Source organism: Drosophila sulfurigaster, chromosome 2R (assembly GCF_023558435.1).
Source record: "Drosophila sulfurigaster albostrigata strain 15112-1811.04 chromosome 2R, ASM2355843v2, whole genome shotgun sequence".
NCBI classification, from domain to species: domain Eukaryota; kingdom Metazoa; phylum Arthropoda; class Insecta; order Diptera; family Drosophilidae; genus Drosophila; species Drosophila sulfurigaster.
This window is the reverse complement of record NC_084882.1, coordinates 26767370-26789296: the sequence shown is the minus strand read 5'-3', so window position 1 is coordinate 26789296 and position 21927 is coordinate 26767370. Positions and strand designations below refer to the sequence as shown.

Sequence of the window (21927 nt, the reverse complement as noted above, 5' to 3'; positions counted from 1 at the left end):
GTATTTCACAATTTCAAAACGATCGTGTGGGGCAGTTAAAATGCCCAAGATTTATAAACAAAACCGCGTCATGCTTAGTTGCAAGATAGAATTGGTTGCCTCTAGATGCAGCCGATGATCCAAAATGCTTTTGTAAATATTGCAAATGCACCATTAATACGAAACTTTTGAATTGCACGCACATGCCAAGACAAACAACCATAAGTCTTCGTCATCTGCGATTTCACAGACGAACAAAATAACGTTTGTTCCGACTGTCTCTGAAAAACCTGCCAGCAAGAGGCGGCATTGTCTTTATACATATGTCCATATATTGCGACGCATTCATTGGTCAGCCCCATTGACCATTTGAGATTGTTGGGCGGGATCAAATTTCACAGAACAAACTGCACCAGAATAGGGCATGATTGACGAAATTTATAAAGAAATCCTAATTGTCTGGCGGTTTCTAGCGTTTTCAATATGTTACTTTAGCTATTTTATAAGCAGAAGAATTGGCAACACTGATAAGAATCTGAAGGAAAACATAAAAAATACACAATCAGCAAAAACTTTCTAGCCCCAGTTGATCTTTCATTTCCATTGTAGAAAGGTGTTAACCCTTGCTTAAGTGTGTGTGTGTGTGTGTGTGTGTTGTTCTGTGTTAGTGTCAAGATAGAAGCTCAGTCTTTCGATTGAGCAGAGAAAAGCACTTGGAAAAAAAAAGCAAATTGCGGGGGTTGTTGTCGTTATATGTTAGAAAGAGACAGCCAGTTGCATGCAGCTATGTACAGTTGCCCACACAGTCGGTTTGTAAGGCAGGCAACAACAACAACAGCAACAAGAGCAACACTTGGGCGACAGACGAGTGTCTAAGTAAGGCGATGATCGGCCCACGATGCGTTGTCGTCGCCAGCGTCGCTAGCGTCGCCGCTGCTCAGTTGGAATCAGCGCTGAGCAAACTGAGCGCCGGAGCAGCCAAAAGTGTGGCAGGCAGCGCGATCAAAACAGTTTTTCAACCTCAGTTGAAACGCAAAAACGCAACCGGAAGGAAATTATCGGGCTAAATAGTTAAAAATCTTAGTTCTACCTTCAAAATATCTCCATCTCCCTCGCACTCTCTGCTCTCTCTCGATTTACGCGACCGCTGCATGAGATCGTTAAAAAAGCGCTGACGACACCATCATCAACACATCCGCACCGCACCGCCCCGCACCGGATAATCTCAGTGTGTGTACTCTCTCTCTCTTGGTCCCCAAATAGCGTGTTTCAAATCAAAATTGCATAATCTTCGACTGTGTGTCTCGACTCTCGAATCGCGACTTCTTATCGCTTATCTCTCTCGCTCTCTGTTCTTGCTCTGCTGCCGCATCGCGTAATCGCAGTAGCCGGCGCGCATCCTTTGACTAGCTTCGAGTTGCACGTTGCACGTCGCCGTCACCGTCGCCGTCGCTCTGTTGTCTTATCGCGTCTTGGCCATCTCGCTTGGAGAGTCCACGTCCAACGTTGGTTTTTTTTGCCAAGGTTTGAAGTCAAGCTTGCGCGCGTGCGTCGCCAGTTTTGGCCCGCCTTGTAATTAATTACAAACGCAGTCGCAGATCGCTTGCAACTTCTTTCTATCTCTTGCGCGTGCCATCTCACTCTCTCTCTCTCTCTGTCTCTCTGTGGTTCTTTGCCGCTGAAAACTTCTTATTTACGCGCGCTATATCTTGATTCGACTAGCGAGGATCGCATCGCCTGCCCTCTTGCCCCGGCTTGCGTGCATCTCACATCGCTGCAGATCGCTGTGCCATCGACGACATCTGATTGCCTTTTTATGGCGGGTAAGTAGCTTCGGTCTCTCGTCGGGTACTATTCCAAAAAAGGGGTATATTGCCTGAGCTTGGGCTTAGCTGACATCTAAACAAGTCTATTAATGGGCAGCCAAGAGGCAGTTGCACAAGTCGTCTTCTTTCTCCTTCTCCATCTGCCGCTGTTTATGGCCATTTCATTTGGCGGATTATTTATGATTTATGCGGGATTTTAATGATAATTTTTATTGCAAGATCGCACTAAACACTGGAAAACTAAAGCGAATGCATTTTGAGTACTTGAAAAGCCTAAAAGTAAGCACGAGAATAAAAGTGTGCTTAGGGAAATAAATCACAGTGTTGAACAACTATAGATAGGAGAACAAAAATGACAGTGTTGAACAAGTATAGATGGGAGAACGAGATGATCAGTCTTAACAACTAAATATAGAACGAAAATCACAACTTTAGATTAGATAACCAAAATCATAGTGTTGAACAACTATAAATAGGATAACGCAAATCACAGTTTTGAACAACTTTAGATTAGAGAACGAAAATGACATTGTTGAACAAATAAGATAGGAGAACGAGATCAGAGTGTTGAACAAGTAGAGATGGGATAACGAAAATCTCAGTGTTCAACAATTAAAGATAGGAGAACGAAGATCACAGTGTTAAACAATATTTGATAGAACGAAAATTAGAGTGTTAAATAACTAGAGATAGGATATCGAAGATCACAGCGTTGAACTATAGATAGAAGTACGAAAATATAAAGGAGAACGAAAATTACATTATTGAATTACTAGGGATGGGATAACAAAAATCACAGTGTTAAACAACTGTAGTTAGAAAAACGAAAATTACAGTGTTGAGCAATTATAGATAGGAGAACGATATCAAAGTGTTGAACAACTAGAGATGGGATAACGAAAATCTCAATGTTGAACAACTATAGATAAAAGAACCAAATTTACAGTGTTCAACAACTATAGATAAGGTAACAAAGATCATAGTGTTGATCAACTATAGACAGGAGAATGAAAATCAAAGTGTTGATCAACTATAGATAGGATAACGAATATAGCACTGTTTAGAATAGGAATAAATATAATTAAGATAAAGATTTTATATAGATAAAAGAATATGTCATTAGCATACACATTTTCTTTTTTCAAATTGTTTAAAAAATTTAAAAACCTTGCTCAGCGCAAAAGCCAAATGCAAACACAATAATGTTCCAATTAAGAATCAAAAGAGCTCATTAAATTCAAAGTTTAGTCAAGAAAGATTTGTTAACACGGCGAATAACCGTGTAGCAAATCAATTAGCTCGGCAATTATGTGTGCCGCAGCTACGCCTCCACAATTGTGTGTGTATGTGCAACATTCTACGCTACGTTTTCCACTCCAGCAACCACACACATAAACACAACATTCGTAAATGCCAAATGTCATACGACACGCGTGTGGCAGCCGGTGTCAAAGGTCAATCTGCAACTTCAACAGGCAACAAGCGCAAAAAGTGCTAATTAAATAACGTTTCAACCAGTTTTACGGCCACAACTCACTCGAGTCTGTGTGCAACATGTGTGTGTTCTGTTTTGGAGAGACACAATATTCAGTTGAATTTGACATTTGAATAACATCGAATACACTTGTGAATACAGACAGCACACCAACAAATACCAAAGTTGAAACGGTCAGGAAAGAAAGGAACTTTCTCTCTCTCTGTGTCTGTCTTTATCTTTCTCTGGTTCTCGATTATATTCTCAAGAGGCTTTTTCATTGAATGAAATTCGAGGCGTGTGGCAAGTTTTTGTCAATGTGACGTCACATGAGCTTTTTCATTGATTCCCGCAATTTCATTCACTCATTCATTCATTCATATAATTCATTCCAGTGCCAGAGCGCTGGCATTTGCCGCCATTTTACACTCCCATCGACAATGACAGCGGCAGCAACAGTTGCTATCCTTGTCCCCACACACACAAACACACACGTACACAACTGTCTCCAGTTGCTCCTGTTGCGCTGTCATGGCAACATCCATACCCATCCAACCCACACACATGCCAGGCAAGCAAGCAGGCAGGCAGCTAACCGCAAAGGTCAAAGTACCATCAAGTAATAAGCAACAACAACATTGTATCTACTCGTATATATTTGGGAGCCTGCAAATCCCTCGCCGTCTTTTGCCGAACTCCAACAATAATTTGCTATATGTATGTAGTTGTCTAGCCAACGCTTGAAACAGTTTGCTATAGAAAGTGGGCAGATTTAAGACCCCAGATCCCTTCGATAGTTTTCTCAGAAATTGCCCCGAAAAGTTGCTTTTGATTTTTCACAGTAAACTTTTCCGTAACATTTAACACACATCCATTATATTGGAGCTTAAGATAGCTATACTTTTCACTTCGAAATCACATAAGCTAATAACAATAGAGCATTGAATTTGCCCCTTTTTTTCACGAACTGCCCACTTAATGATGAAGAGCTGCCCACTTACTGATAAAGAGCTGCCCACTTGCTAATGTGGGAGTAAGAATCAAACAGCGAAAAAATTACCAGTTAAAGGACAGACTGAACGGAAAAGAGAACTCTTGCCATTATTTGTTAGAATGTAACCCATTTGAATGTATTATATAAAGTAACTGACACCCCTTTAATGTGATTTACAGGGTAGCTAATAGTCTCAGTCGTTTGCTCTCTCTCTCTCCAAGGACCCTGCTCAATTTTCGCTTCAGCATGTGGGCGTTTAATCGCATCTATTAGCAGTCGAGTCAAGCATTTTCATTGCCCGCCCTCAGTGGAAATATTTTCCGTGAAACAAAAACAAAATATTTTTTGGGGAGTCGAGAGTTGGGAGTTAGGCCACCCACCTGTTTTTGGTCGTTGGATCTAAAATGCCAACTGGCAAGCGGCGAATCAACAAGTTGAAATGCCAGCACAAATTTACTTCTGCTGTTATCCTTAATGTTGAAGCTATGTTCTGCTTGATTTATTGTTGTTGTCAGTAGTTGTTGTTGTTGTTGTTGTTGCTGTCGTCCTCCTGTCTGTCCTTTCATGCGATTATTACGATACGGTGCTGCCTGTTACAGCAACACCAACGAAAAAGGCAGGCCGTAGTAGTCTCAGTTTTTCGCTTTTGTTTTGACAGTCCTAATATTTCACTCTCGTTGCGTTTACTGATTGATGCTGAACCTTTGACCTTTAAATGTCAAACACGGGGGATGTGGCTCCTTTTGGCGTTGTTGCCTCGCTTGCAACTCTAATTGCCGTTGCTATAGTTGTTGCTACTGTGTTGCTGCTGCTGCTGCTGATGTTGCCACTGCTGTTGCTTCAACTGTGGGTGGCAACATTTTGCATATTTGTCTGTTTTGCTGACTTTTGAAGTGTTTGCATTTCGTGGAAATCATCAGGTCAAAAGGGCAACTTCTATTCCCTTTTGACTTTTATTAAATGTCGACACACAATATCGGTAAAGTTAATTCACTAAACACAAGTAGAAGGCGAACATTTTTTTTTTTTAACGAACTCGAGAATATTCCATGATACATTCGTTCACTTTGCCATCTATTTAATAGAGTTCTATTGTTTTCAATTTTTACGACTCATCATCATCAACAACCTGAACGAGCTGCTACTGTGCGTATACTTAATATCGAGAATTACGCATACGCACCATGCAACTGACGTCATTCAATACGATAATTGGCAATTATGAAACGATGTTTCTACTCAAAATGCTAGAAAAGTGAAAGCAATTTACCTATAGATAAGCGGCATATGACGCTATTTATTTGCCATACCAAACACGTCTCTCTATACACAGATTGCCAAACTATTACGTAGCCGTAGCGTAACGGAATTTCTCCCATTTCTCTCATCACGGGGAGGGAGTGATAAAGAGAACTGCTTCTCACGCTCTCTTTTAATTAGCTGTGACAATTTGTTAGGTCAACTCTCAATACACCCACATATGCCACTCACTCTCTCTCTCTCTCACACACTCTCTTTTGCAATCTCTGGGCTTCTCTCTTTCACTCACACTCGGCAAAAAAAAAAAAAGCCCACACGGCTTTTTGCTTAAGCAGTGGAGCCTGTCGTTGATGGGCGACCGGAGCAACAACAAATCGGAAATGCCGGTTTCTCACTCTCACTCTCTTCGCTCACAATTCTCTCTCTCCCACCACCTCCGAAAGAGAGGTGCCATAAAGCATTAAGGAACAGAAAAGAAAATAAAATAAATAAATGGCATAACGCAACAAAAGCAACAATTACATTGATACAATTTGTTGCTCTCGTCTCATGCTGATGACGAGGCAGCAGACAACACAGCAAACACAGAAAACACTTTTCGGGCATTTCTCGTTTCGTTTCCGACGACGACGACGACGTTGACGCCGACGCAGCCGATTTGCCGCATCTGCCGCCTTGTCGCCTTGTTGTTGTTGTTGCCATCGCTGCTCTGGCTGATACGATGATTTTTCACCGATGCCGAGTTTTCCATTTTCATTTTCAATTTTCACCGCTCGTGCCAGTAGCGCATTGACGGCTCAACAGCTCGTCTCGGCTGCTTTCGATTTCACGATTTTTTTCGCCACCCGCGCGGCGTCCGTCAATCAAAAATATTCAAAATATTTTTGCAAAATAAATACAAAACAAAACAAAAAACTTCAAAATACAAATTTTTTGAAAATCATTTCGCAGCTAAAAGTTAAACTGCATATCAAAGTATACAACACGATATATGTATAAAAAGAAAATTGTATTTTTGTGCCAAAAAACCTTTTATGTGCGAATATTAAATAGAAAATAAATTGCCGCCGGCATTTCTACAAATAGTGCTAAAGTTTTTGAAAAGAATTTATTTAATAAAAACCATTTATCTTAATAGAAATATTTACACATTTTGATGGTCAATTTTGTAGTGAAAATATATCCAATTATATATGCATATTTATATATATATAGTCAAATATTTGTAAATCTTTTGATCTGTGTGTGATTTAAGCTTGTAAGTCCAACAATTTTTGATGTGTTTTGTGTATTATATTCGCTAAGATTATAATCGAAAAAATATATATAAAAATAGAAACTAAACAGCAAACTTGAATGAAGAGATTAAAGAGGTAATTATAAAGTACATCGTAAGGAATATTTGAAACAAATCTATTAATCAGGTCTCTCCACAAATCTATAAAAATTTCATTTAAAAATATACTTCAAAGCGATAAGCTAGGATATATATTATAAGACCATATATCGGATATATAATATATTAGGAAAATGATCAATTTTATGATCTTCTAAATATCGTCTTAAAAATATCAAACAAAATAACCAATTATCATTTTAATGATCTCTAAAATATCATCTTAAAAAGTACAAGCAAAATAACCAATCTAATTCCTTTTCTTCTTTCCTTTTCAGATCTCTGCGCAAGTCAATCAAATTTGTAGTAAAAGAATACAACGTAAAGACTGATTCGCTGACATAGAATTCAATAGCAAAGTGAAAACCAATCCAACCGAAATCCAAGAGGATCAATGCAAATGTGAAGAAAACCAATCAAAAATGTGCAAATCAAATCACAAATCGTGTTAAAACACGAATTCAATAATTGTGTCCAATCTGCAAAAAAAAACCAATGGAGTCATATCATTTAATGCATTTAAGTTTTTCTTTTTTGTTCGGTTTCCGTTTTGTTTCCATTATCGTTTCGAATCTTCTCGCGATATTTTCGTTTTCGCACGTTGACAACGCGTTGAACAGTCACAAAAATGTTGCTGACAATGAGGCGTCAGAATGAATTGATAAGCAGCCAGCAGCATTCCACAACGGTAACAGATCCCAACAACACAGCCACGCCCTCGCCGCCTGCACTCGCCGCAGCAACAACAGCAACTGCAACCGCGCCACCAATCTTGCCACAGTCAACACAGCCAGGCTTAAGCCTGTTGCCCACAACGCCAACGGCAGCACAGGATTCGCTTAATACACCCACAACACCGCAGCTCAGTCGCAATCCCTTGCAGTTTGCCACACCAGCTGTGCCACCGCCACCCATTGTGGGAGGTCCCACCTCCGCTTTAGGGTATTATAATAATAACAACGGGATTGCAACATCTCAAGTGGCATCAAACTATCTGCATCACCCGACCACAGCTGGGAAGGAGGCCACAGGAGTTGAGCTCGACGAATACGTGGACATATTACAGGTGCAACAGTTGCTGCTAGACTCCTCGGCAGCCGCCGCTACAGCAGCCAATAATCCCTCGCAGGATCAGCAACATCAACAACACCAACAACAACAGCAATTGCAAACTCTCGCCAAGCCGCGACCGCGCATCAATCTCCAGAAAGCATCGGAGTATGCTGCACAATTAGCTCAGGGTAAGTCAACTTCTGACTGAAGAGTTTAATCATTGACTGATCATTGCATTCTTCTCACAGCTGAGACATCTTCGCCTGCTTCGCGTCGCGTTCTGCTCGACTATCCGAATCCTTATCTCTACGGAAATCATTATCATCACACGCCGCCAAACGAGGACCTCGTGGCCCTTTGGTTTGGCAGCAATGGCACAGGTGAGTCATACACATAATAAAAAGTTGAGATATTGAGCCAGCAAACGCAACGTTTAATTAATAATTAACTTCAGTCGAGTGTGAATTGTTGTCATAGGCGAGTGCCGCAGACGCATTCATAATTGTAGCTGCCACATTCACATAAAAAATTAACATGATTTTATTGTAGACTCCGTGGAAGTCGCAGCTAAAATACTCTTTAATTTGGGGAATATATTGGATATGTTCTTGCTGAGCAAATTCAATTAAAACGTTGTTCTTTTAATGCTACATACTTGTGAGGTTTAAAAAGAACATTTGGAATAACAATGACAATACAAAACTTGACTTGAAGCTTGAAATATCCAACAATGAACTTTGAACCACTATTTTCGTAATTTAAAACTGAGTTTTATAAACATTAAAATACTTTTAAAGCAATTAAAATAACTCTCAGTTGACTTGATAAAACGAAACTTATAGTGAAACATCTTCTAGCATCACTTTACTTAGCTTCTGATCTTACCTATGTACTTGTTTGTTTAAAGCCTAGATCACTCAAACCACCCCATAAAAAAAAAAAAAACGAATTAATATACCAAAAAGATACTAAAAATATACCAAAAGTTATATTTGGTAAATGTAGTATATAATACTGAGTTCAAAATATACCACAGAGTGCAAAATACTGTCAGACAAAGCAACTCAGACCCGTAGTAAGTAGGTGTTTTTGCTCATATTTGGTATGTTGATATAGTACTACATTCAAAATATACCATAGAGTGAAAAATATACCGGATTGTCAGCAAATAATTAGGCACTTTTCATAAAAAAGTACTTCTTAAATAACTTATTTAATTTTTATCGGCTGTTGACGCTGATCAAGAATATATGTACATATATACTTTATAGGGTCGAAGATAAATTCTTCTCCCATATGCATACATTTCATGGTGGTACAAAGCTATAATACCCTTTCTACCCTATGGGTAGCATAGAGTATAAAAGGGAAAATAATGAAAATAAAAATAATTTTTAAATAATTTTCTTAGCTTCTGATCAGCTTTTACAAAGAAACAAGCAACAAATTGAAAACCAATCAAATTCTGAATTGATGTCACCTTCTAACTTCACTTTCTTAGCTTCTAATCAACTTGAGTAAAGTCTTCATAAGATCTCTACGATCTAAGTGTATTCATAATGATATTTAGTCGTCTCTGTCGCCAGGTTGTTGCAGTGTGTGTATTTTGCAGTATATATTACAACTTGTGGCGCCCCGTCTCATTGCATAATTCTCTGGCGACATGCCGCAGTCTCCATGCTGCAGTTACTCAAAACTATCTCACTGGCTATAAATTGCCAAAATTAATCTATGAATGAGCTGACAGCCAAAGTTGATTCCCCCCTCTCCTCGTGGCTTCTCCTCGCTTCTTCCTACTCCACTCTTCCATGTGTCGCATGTGTGGTGTCTCTCTCACTCTTCCTCTAATGGCTCAATAAATTAAATAAAATTTTGCGCACTTTAATGCCGTTCGCTTGTAATTTTTGACATCGCTTGTGGCGCCGCCGTCGCCGTCACATTGGAGCATTTGCACGCGTTTTGCATTCGCTTCTCACACACCACAAACAACATCGCATAGAGTGCGACGACTCTTTTTGAAATGCTGCCAAAAACTTGAAATTGAATTTGCAAATGATGCACCGCATCGGCAACTACAACCAGCCAGCGACAGCAACGATGACAACAACAACGACGTCGACGATTGCCGACGGCATCGACAAACGACAGCGGCCCTTAACGTTGTGTCGCCATGGCAATGGGGCAACAGGTGTTGGCCCCAGCTCGGTCCAATTCTCCACTTGCCCCAACCCCCCGATCCGCATGATCACCCCTCACTCTTTGCCCACTTGCAATTCATGTGCTGTCGGCAGTCGGCTGTCGGTTGTTGGTTGTCGATTGTCGGTGTCGTTGCCGTCACACGTTCCATCGATTACTCGTCTGCCGCTGCCGCTTTTGGGTTGGGCTGGGCCTCGTCTCTCTTTGCGGTTTGCCAAAATTAAGTCAGCGCCAAGACCACCCAAAGTGTGTCAATGTTGGCATCAATATTGACTTTTTATCGCCCGAAAGATCCAAGGGAAATGCTCAGACAACTAGAGCGGTTTTAATAGAACTCAATGCAAAAGCAAATATCAATATTTTATTTGAAATTACACTTCAGATGTGATTTAGAATCATCCAATCAAAATATTACCAACACTAGACAAACTTTTATATTTGTTTACATATTTATTTAAGGAATTTTCCATATTTCTGAGAAAGTTTTAATAGAACTCAATGCAAAAGTGAATATCAATTTTTTATTTCAAACGAAACTGCATTTGGGATTTAGTTCTTAAATCAAATTATTACCATTAATACTAGATACAATTGTAAAGAAATATTTAAAAGTTTTCTAGTTCAACTTTGTTGCAAGCTACTTTTAATATACTCAATTCACTGTTTTGTATTGGAAAGTGAACTAAAGATGGGACTTAGGCTCTTTATATCAAATTATCATGAATACTGCTAAAGAATTATTTAAAAATTGACCAACATTTTGCGCTTTGTCTAAAGACAACCTTTGAAACAGTCGAGTGTTCTCACCATATTCTACAAATATATTAAAAATATACCACAAATATACTAATATATACCGAAGGCTATATTTGGTATATCGATATTGTAGTACATTTTAAATAAACCATTTTGCAATACAAAATAATTAGTATATAAAAATAGAACAGATAGGATTTATGTTCCGTAAATCGAAATGTCAGTTCTATAGGATATTATTTTGATTATATTTTAAACAAACCTACCGATGCGATAGAAATAGAATAGAGATGTGACAAATATGCTACATATGCGATTTATATTCTTTAATTCAAATTATACTCAATAAGACTAAACATTATTTAAAATAAATTAACCAGCAAAGTAAACATTTTCAAGTTCGCAAACGCCAGACTTTTTCTTGTTTGCTTTATTGTTATTACTTTTTAACAAGGTTATTTAATTTCTACATTTCGCTACTCTGTCTACAGATTCAGACGCCAGTTTTCCCCCTTTTCAAGAGTACTTGCTGTGCTGTTAAATACGAGAGTTTCTCATATTTCGTATCTCCAAGATGCACACAAATTGCCTTAATTAATTAATATCATAAATATACGACGGCGCTTAATTGCCGAATGAAGCAGTAGCAGAAAAAACAAATACAAAAACAGAAAAAGAAACAGAAACGGCGCCGGGGTAAAGTTGATTGCAGGGGGAGGGAGGGCGAAAAGCAGCAAATCTGTGATGGCAATCGCTAATTAGTCAGGAAATGACCCCGGCTGACCGATCAACAGCGAGCAACGCAATTGCAATGAGACAAACTCACATACAACACACACACACACGGACAGCTGAGTGACCCTAATCGACAGGAAGCTGACTCAATCTGAGTGTTGTGCCACAGTCCAGGGCCACAGAGACAATGTGTTGCACTTCCAAGTTGCAATCAATATTCATAAATCTGTGTGTGGCAAAAAAAAAGGTTCACCAATTAATAACGTGACCCGTTTTTGAGATTTTTCATTGGGTTTTTTTTTTTTTTGTTGGTATTTTTCTTTCGCCCATTTGGCACTTTTGGCCAAGCCAAATCAAGCTGGGTGATCGTTTTCCAATGAAAAATCACACACACAATGCCTTTCAGCGTTTGTCAACGATGTCGACGTCGACGTTGGGGCAAGCAACACAACGACAACAACAACAACTGGCAGCAACATGCGAATGCAACAGCCAAGAAAACTGCAAGAAAATTAAGGCGACAATCACTGCTGGGGCAACCTTTGCGCCTTTTGTGCAACGGAAATCGCTGACATGGACCACACCACAGCAGCAACAGCAGCCTCAGCTCAGCTCCAACACCAGGCACAACAACAACAACAACAACAACAATTGTTGCAACTGCAACTGGGACGTTACGACTACCGACTTCCCAAGCCAAGTGAGGCTTGCCTAATGTTTAATTAAGGTGATTGCTGTGCGGTCAGTTGAATGTTGTTGCTGTCGCATGCAGTTTCAGTTGCCAGTTGCCAATTGTTGCTGTTGCTGTTGTTATTGTGGCAGCAAACAGCTCACGACAATGATCACCAAATTGGTTTGTAAAGGATCTAAGCGTGCTTCTCGCGCCATGTCAAACACTTGGGCCAAAAAGGACATTTGCCTCCACTCTCTTCCATCTCACTTTGCCTCCCGCGTTGATTGCTAGCCGCGCCTGCTCAGCCTTTAATGAAGATTAATTGCAATCAGTGCGCCAGTTGAGCGGCGATTAATTGCACTGTGTGTGTGTGTGTGTGTGTGTGTGTGTGCAGTGAGAGAGTCTGGCCAAATGGAAATGAGCAAAAGGAAACTGCAACTGGCCATAGACGACTTCCTCCTAGACTGCCTTTGGCCGTGGCCACATCATAGCTGCATCACAGCATCACAGCATCGTCTGTGGTTCACTAGTTCACAAGACCTCACGAGACGACGAGATGACGATGACGGCAACTTAATTGCCATTTACATGGCAAATGTTGAATGGCATTTGCTGCCGGCTCTCAACTCTCTTCTCTTCTCTGACTCTTTGGCTTGGCTTTGTTGGTGGCACAATTCAGCTGATGAATTGCAGTTGCAACTTGCAACGTTGCCTCGTCTCGTCGCACAAGTTAAGGCAACACGAGTTCGCCAAATCCAAAAGATTTGTCACAGTTCATCATCAAATAGTGGTAGCAACTAAATCTCTAGCTTTTTGATTATTAGCATAATGCGCGTGGGTCGGAAAAGTGTGCCATGCATGGATCGCTGATCGAGTTGTATTCATTTCTATCTATAACTTTAAAATTTGTTTATTTACTTCATTAGATACCCTGCTCAAGTTTTTATGGGATGGTCTTAAATTGAATTTTCAAAAATTGAAAATTATGTACTTTTTAAAAAGTTTTATAAAATTCACAGTTATTGCAATCACCCCAGATATATCTTCAGATTATAGACTCATGTTTATATTCTGAAAATTTCATTACAATCGCTTAAGAGATGTAAAAGTTGTTATGAGATGATTACTACTATCGAATTTTCAATAATTTTAACAAAAACTGGAAGAATTTGTTCACTTTTTATAAAGTCCCATAAAATGCACAATTTTAAAATTATTGCCATCACTTTAAATATATCTAAAGAGTACCTAGTCATGTTTATATACTGAAAATTTCATCAAAATCTCTCGAGAGTTGTAAAAGATTGATGTTATCTGTTCAATATTTTTAATATCACAATAAAAATTTTTAGATATTATCTTTACTTTAGACATATCGATATATTATTTTATAATCTTCAAATTCTGAAAATTTCGCCATAATACCCCAATACATGTAAAAGTATGTCGATATCAATTTAATATTTGTAATATAACGATTAGAAATTTTGAAGTTATTGCCTTAACCTTCACATATCTAAATATTATCTTACGAACTTTATATTCTACAAATTTCACTACAATACCTCAATAATTTAATATTTTTAATATCCCAATTATAAATGTTGAAATTAAAAAGAATTGATGAATTAAAAAATTATCTTATGATCTTTATATTTCACAAATTTCACCGCAATCGCTTGATAACTATTCAATTTGTAAGATCACAATAAAAACCTAATTATTGAGCATTTCAAATAAACTTCCTGAGTATTAACTATTTTATTTACAGGGTATAACATCTATTAGCACTTGTTGCTCATTTTATTTTATTTTTTTTTTGCATTGTCACCTGTTTTCATGGGATTGAGACTGGCGCCAGTCTCGAACTCTAGACGGCTGTCTGCTGTCCGTTGTCCCAATCGAATTCAAATCAAATGTATTTTATACGATTGACACAAACCGCAAGCACGTGGGCAGTTTTTTTTTTTTTTTGATTTTGTTGTTGTTGGTTTATTTTTTTGTGGTTTTTCGTTCGGCTGTTTGCATTTAACTTAACTTTAGTTATAATATGTGTATATCTCTTTAACGACTTTCAAAGTGAACGCTTTGGCATCATGTGTCTAAAAATAGAGTCATAGCTCAGGTGCCCCCCAAAGTAATACTTATGTATGTATTTATGTTGATTGTGTGGGTGCCACTCACAGGCTGCTTTGCAGCAAGTTAAACCACTGAAATTGTAATACATAGGCACGTATATAAGGTTTAAGCAGCCAAATGCAGTTCTTTTAAATGCGCATAAGTTGAATTTATGTTCTTGTGAATTATTGTGCTTGATCTCAATGTCGAGTGCAATAATTGCATATCAAATTTGGAGACTTTTGTTAGACAGTTGGGGAAAAGCTGGATTCAATGCTTGATCTAATTCGAAACAAACACAACTTTCTCTAAGACTTGTCAGTTTTTTAGTAAAGACAAAAATATATTTACATTTATTATTTTAAATGGAATTCCCTCCTGTGAGTATGTTAAGAAGTCTGCTGAGGATAATTGAACCATTTGATGTATCGAAAGAAATCTGGCCAAGTTCCTAAACAAAGTACGCATCAAATACAATGTCAACATAAATCGAAAATGAAAATTTCGATCGGTAAAGTGAAATGCGCGCTATTTTATTGTTTTTCTATACTCTCGAAACGATACTCAATCTATATACGATACGATATCACGTTGGAACCTTCATCAATTTGCCCGAGAAAAACGATTTGCTCAAAGAGGAACTACAACAATATATATTTTCCATAATATTTCAATTCCTCACGGTTCTCACACTCTTCCAAAGCATAAGCATATGCACGGGGAATCTGCCAAAGCCATGGCTGGAAGTAATACGCACGGGACTCAATTCATTCCTGAACATCGTCCTATCGCTGGCAACCATGTGGGATGCGGAAAACAGTGCATCGCGAAATTTTATAGAGACAAATCAAAAGGTGCATCCATATTTTCGATTTATGCGTGGTCAATCGATTTGTGCCCTGTTAAGTGGAGCCCTAAATCTTCTGCATTGCATCATTGTCATCGACATAATGATGTCCCATGAGATGACGAATGGTAACGATGATGCCGAATCGGATTTAACTTCACCCATTACTCTATATATCGGTAGTGAATGGATCGAGAAGCGAATTGAGAAAAATGAATGGTTTCAGGTCATCAAAGATAAACGTCGTGTCTCTTTTTAGCTACTCCAGATAAACATCTCTGAACAACTGAAGATGAGTCTCTCTCCTCCCCCCACGCAGTAGACGCCACAAAACCCACGTAGCGACTACTCGAAAAACAAAATATCAAATTAAAGAAAAAAAAATCAAATAAAAAAATATTACAAATAGAAAACCACAAAACGATTCATTAAATCAAGCAGCGTATAAACAACATTGAAATTTGTTTGATTTTGTTCATTTGCAAAAAAGAAACAAAACAAAACCGCAAAAACTTTTTTTTTTTGGGATTTGCATAAAAAATTCGCTGGCAACCGAGAGACATGATCTCGCCCAGCCCCAAGTCTCAGTCAGAGACTCAGCATGTAGTTTGAATTAAATTCATTCATGAGTCGCAGAGCTCCATTCATAAGTTGTGCATTTCTAGTTTAAGGTAAGCCACCGCTGAACACCTACCAGCAACAGCTTCAACAGGCAACTGGTAACTTGCAACTGGCAACTGGCAACTGCATATTATTTATAACATTTTGCTCTTTTTGGGGTCACATGTTGGCGTGTGTTGCAAATTAAATTTGCAAATTATAGGCTGTCGCAGCGGGTTTCCGGTACACAAACAACAACAACAACAATCACAATTTGCAGCAGCCACACTAGAGCAACAACAACAACAATTGCAACGCTCTCTCAGGGCGCTTCAAATGTGTGGCAGCATAAACAAACTCCAGGGCTCAAGATTCGAGCGCCAGTTTCATAGCTCAGCACTTCATCACGCTCTTGGCCGTCTGACAAGCTCAATGGATATTCATACAGTGTGTGTGCAAAGCAACCAACAAACCTCCCCCAAAAAAAACGTAAACCATAAAAAAATGGCACAATCAACCAAGCACCAACAACAGCAACAACAACAGCAACAACAACAACAAAGAGACAGCGACTGCGACAGCAACCAAAATGGTCTCGTGCACATTTGAACTGTCATGCCACAGAGAGTCAGATTCAGATTCAGAGTCACACAATCATCTGACATTTGAGATTTGAGGCGAAATGTCAGTCACTGCTCACCGTCCGTTTTGTTAGTGCTTCACTGTAGAGAGCGCTCGACTTTGCGTCCATCGTGGGCCGAGACACTACTTTGCCTCACAGATGGTTTACAAATATGACAAATATGACTTTTTCTTCAACAAGCAAATGTATAAGGAATAGTGGATACACTATGTAAGGCAATAAGGAAATTATATAACAATTCTATAAAGTAGATAATCTCCTATTTGAATATTTGCACTTCCATCATTTTAAATAATGAAGATCATAATTAATATGATTACATCCACTCACCCTCTGTTGTGTGACACTAGAATAAAAGAATTTTAAATTAGTACAGAGAATGATAATGAAGCATACAAAGTATTGATTACCTTTAGTCACTTTTCGATATTGTCCAAGCTGGCTTACAATAGTATAATTCCAATTAATTTTCACTGAGTAATCGTCTGGAAATAAAAAGTGAGTAAGAAGCAATTTATATAGTAAGCAATATGACATGATTAATAAACAATAAATAAAATAATATATTATAGTTTATAGTTAGTTGCATTTCTAATATTGTTGCCATAAATTAGTATATCTTTAGCATATTCAAATGAATTAGGATTAGGTATGAAATCAAAAGTTGATTACTTACTTCAAAAAATTAACATTCATTCTCCACACGCTCACTTTTTGTGGCTGTCATGTCATGTCATGTGGCACAAAGTTTGTTGCTTAGTTTCTAGGACTTTTGGTTTTGCGGCAAGTGTATTTCAAACAGCAAACAGCGCAGATCACAAGATTTCCAACTAAATTTGGTAGTCAAATAATTTACATCAACTTTATGCCGTTTATTGTTCTGTTTGCAGCTACTCTTGTTGCTCTTTGCTATTATTATTATTATTATATATGTATATAGTTGTTGTTGTTGTTGTTGCGTGATTTGGAAGTTTTTCATTATTGTTTTGCTAGCCATTTGACCGATGTGGGCGTAACGCGCGCGCAGCTTTCGACCCACTCATGATGTTGTTGATGTTGCCTTTTTTAGTGCCGCTTTAGATGAGCCGCCGCTTCAATTTGATTGGTGGTCAATGCTGGTAGCCAAGTTTCAAGTGCGTTTCCCCTCCAGTGCTCTCGTTGGCTCCACAACATGCCACCATGCCACTTGACACATTTCAATGAAGCAGCAAGCAACAGCAGCAGCAACAGCAGCAGCAGCACACGAACCAATTCAAAAATAGCCACAAATGTTGTGTAGTCGAAATGTCTCACAAATTACGCGCATATTTTCTAATGAGCTCATGCGCGCCATAGATCGCCATGGTTCGAAGCGATTTGGCTCGTTCGGAACGACCCCCCGCACTCCCCTCCTCCCTTCTTCAGTTCAGTTCATCCATCTTGATTGACTATTTCAAGTGTATGTCGAGAGCGTTGTGTGTTCCAAAAGATTTATGCCAGGGGGTGTGTACGAGGGGCGTGCATTTTGGAACACAGTGGACAGTGTTGGTTGCCAAGTTTTTTCTTTCTTTTTTGTTTTAAGACGTATCTTTCGTATCGTTAACACAAAGACTGTCCTCTAGCATTTTCCTGGCTGTCAATGTTGAGAGATGCCGACGATTTGTGACTGAGTAAATAGAAGGCATGCTAATTAGTTCTGCTAATGGGATAAGTGCTCACATATAGTATTTACCTTATTCTATGCACGTCATGGGGATGCTGCCAAAATTATTATACTATCAGCACCCGCTCAAAATCAAATTTAATTTAATCTAAAATTAGCAGCTGCAAAAATGCATCTTATTTCAGCGCATCTTCACGATCAAGTGTAACCTCTAATTGGACTAAGCGCTGCTGCAAATTTATTCTTTGTTCAGCGCCCAAGTTCAAGTTTAACCTCACATTCCAAGTGGGGCTGCTGTGGACACACCCCCATATAACGTTAACACTTGTTGCACCCCTCATTAGACATTTAGCGACCAAACATATGAATGTTAACGTTTAATGTGAATGGCACATTCAACGCAAGTTGCCGATGCGCAATACAATTTATTCGCGAACGTTAATTTCGTTGTAGTATTAATTCTACATCGAAACTTTCATAAAACCGCTCAAATATAGCACTTGTACCGACGCGTGCACTATAATTAATCATTTAATCGAACCGTTTAACGCACTTTGAAACCGAATTAAATAATTTTCGCACTCGAAAAGAAAACGCGCACTTTTTGACTAGTGTTACCACATTTTTGGTGGTAAATATGCAAAACCAATAACGTTTGTTAAACCGACGGGTGCACATTGGAAATTAACATTTTTGTTTAATAATTGAAATTCGATAATTGTCAATTAAATTAGTACGCACATTTTACGTCTTTTAATGCAATCGCTGCAAATCTCAATTAACATATCTTATTGAAAATATTTTCTTAAGCACGTGGTGCGATTGTAACTAGCTTTAAATGCGCCCAAATATGTCGCATACCATTCGCAATTTGTGTTTACATAACGGAAAAATATAACGGTAAATCCAATTACATGCTATCTGATTGTTTAATACTATTTTGTCTTCATAATCTAGTAGTTTATTCTGCGCAAGCAACAAATTCACAATCAGTTTCGATCAGTGTGTCCCCTAAGATTTAAATTCTGATCATTTCCAATATGGTATTCTAATTAGAACAGTGGCCCAACTGTTGCGTGCTAAGAACGCACTTAAGACAATTTGGCGCTATTTGTAGAGGAACTCAGTAAATCACTTTGCACACATACTAACGAGAGCCTCTGCATGATCAGTGTGTCCATATCCTTAAAAATATAAATTGTCGTTTGTGAAAAAAAGAAATGAAAGGTTTTGCTGATTAGAATAAAAGAGTTTTATTTATTGTTCCTAATGTTTTAAGTGAAATCAAAATGCATTTATTAACCTACAATCGTAACAAAACTATCGCAGTCTTTAGTGCATTAACAAAAACCGTTGCCCTCGCGCCGCGTCTTCTTTTTTGTAATGTGCATCCTCGCAATCACACAGATGGGTAGCAACAACAACAACTACACAAATGCAATCAGACCATCAAATCGTAAGACTCCAACTGCAAATCCGAGTCCCAACTTCCAGTCAGACGACGACAGCAGTCAACAAAGCCAACAAAACTGTACACAAAGCTACTTACTTTGGCAACGGCCCCCGCAAAAAAATAAAACTAATACAACAAAATAGCAGTGTCGACGCTTTAACACTCTACCCATATATAATAATACTCTCTTCTCGGTAAGTGGCCTTATACTTCTTTTAGACACTCGACATGCAAGGGTATCATAAAAATAAAACCCAAAAAAAAAACTGCGCCAGTTGCTACAACTGTGAGTTTTTCTAAGCCGACACGCGTTGACTTTGGCTACACGTATCTCGCTCCCTCTCTCGTTGTCTCTCTCTGGCCCCACAACGTCTCCCGCTGTCAGACTGGAAGCTGTTGTGACTTCCTCGAACCTCTCGCTCGCACTCGCATGCGTAAAGCCACTTGTGTGTGTGACAACAACAACATCAACGACGACGGCGACATTGCATTTGAACAGTGGAACAAATTTGCAGCTGATTTATGTAAATCGCCATCGAGTTTGGTTTTTTTTTCTCTTCGTTTTGGTTTTGGGTCTCCAATCAGCGCATTACGAGAGCTGCTCCTGCAGCTCCTGCTGTTGTGATGCTGCTCCTCTGCTTGCATGTTGTTGCTGTTCTTGTTGTCGTTGTTGTATTGTGCCGTTATGTGGCCCAAGCGCTGCAAAACTGCAATTCATTCAGTCTCTGAAAATGTTCGTTATGAATGAAGCTGCCCACGCGCAACACTGAAAAATCAGCAGCAGCAGTACAACAACAACTGAGACAAACTAAGCGCTAGCGTTGCAGTCGACGTCGACAGCGGATGTTGTTGCTGTTGTTGTTGTTGTCGTGCTGCGCCCCATTCATTAAACATTTTGGTTATTTTCGATATTTATTTTGTGCACTTTTGCGGTCGACAGAGGGCGCTGCAATTTTGTCGCTTTTCATGCCAAAAATCGATCAAAGCTGACGTTGACGCCGACGTCGACGTTGCGTCGTGACAGGCGAGTGGCTCAAACACATTGAGGCGCAGTTATGGCTTACTGCTGTTGGCCAATATTCAAAAAAAAGCAATTTATGTCATCGTTGCGCGGCTTTTATGCATTTGTTTATATGACGTCAGCCTGGCCATGATTGTGGTTAGTGGTTCAGTGGTTATGTTTTTGTAGTTGTAGCTGTTGTCGCTTTGCCAACTACATATAGAGTTGTAATGCCCGCCAGCTGTGTGTGAGAATTTCGATTTCTTGACAGCAACTTGAAAGCACAATTTTCAAAACTATTATTCTTGCAATGAACTCAACAGCAATTCAACTCAATTGTTATAAGTGCAAAACATTCCATAATTAAGTTGATACACTTATGATTAACATGTTCATGTGTGGGTATTGCCTTTTTCTTATGGCTCAATTCGTTGAAGGTCAACAGTGCAACGATAACGATAGTTCTAAGGAAAGTTGCCTGTCTAGTATATTTGTGGGTTGGCAACGCTGAACATTCTTGAAGTTGGCAACGCTCACAAGGAGGAGTTGGCAATAATTTGTTCTTAGTGTGACCCTACATACTAAATTTGCGCAACAGTAATATACTGTGAAATATACTGTACCAGATAGCTGGTTACTCTGCATTGGTTTATTCTTTATTTTGAGTAAAGAAATAAATGTAGAAAGCATGCAATTAAAGTGCAGCTAACAGTTCACAAGAACAATAGAAACTCAATCCTCTTGGAATTTTGTCAAGATGAATGCTCTTCTTCTGTGCTCGCCACGCTTATCAGTTATAAAACGGAAATAAAATTCAAGTTCTATGCTGCGACATCGTGAACTAAACTTTAACGACTTGAAAAATATTAGAACACTTTGTATTGGGAACAATGACAGCCGTTGACAATCGTTTGAAATATGATACAACGAACAAATCTACTGCCTGCTGATTGCATCGATAGATTTTTCTCACTCCACACGAAGCTTTCGCTGCATCGAACAAAAGTTGGTAGAGATAAATTTTCATTCATAAAAAAAAAAAACGAGTAAAGATTGGGAAATGTTTTCATTGAATGCATCAAATGATGTCGAAGCATTTGACAGTTAATTTGTTAGCATTCAATGGAGTCAGACTATGGAGACTTTGGCACTTTCCGGTCTTCCTCCTCATCAACATTGTTGTTGATGATGATCATGCTAATGCGGTTCCGGTGTGCGTGGCTAATGGAGACGATGCATCGTCTTAGCCATCATGGCCATCAATTTGCATTTGCTTGCTAGC

The 21927-nt window shown here is 38.8% G+C and overlaps 2 protein-coding genes across 2 annotated transcripts in view; both read left to right on the top strand.

Annotated features, from left to right (window-relative positions):
• The window catches only part of LOC133835707 (uncharacterized), a 171779-nt gene that overhangs the window by 80702 nt on the left and 69150 nt on the right, over positions 1-21927 (top strand). The gene's annotated exons all lie outside the window — the stretch shown is intronic.
• The window catches only part of LOC133835699 (AF4/FMR2 family member lilli), a 61072-nt gene continuing 40185 nt past the window's right edge, over positions 1041-21927 (top strand). Inside the window, 3 exon segments of the mRNA XM_062265735.1 lie at positions 1041-1802; positions 7208-8170; positions 8231-8362. Of these exon segments, the coding sequence (XP_062121719.1) occupies positions 7558-8170; positions 8231-8362 (745 nt within the window). The 5' untranslated portion in view covers positions 1041-1802; positions 7208-7557.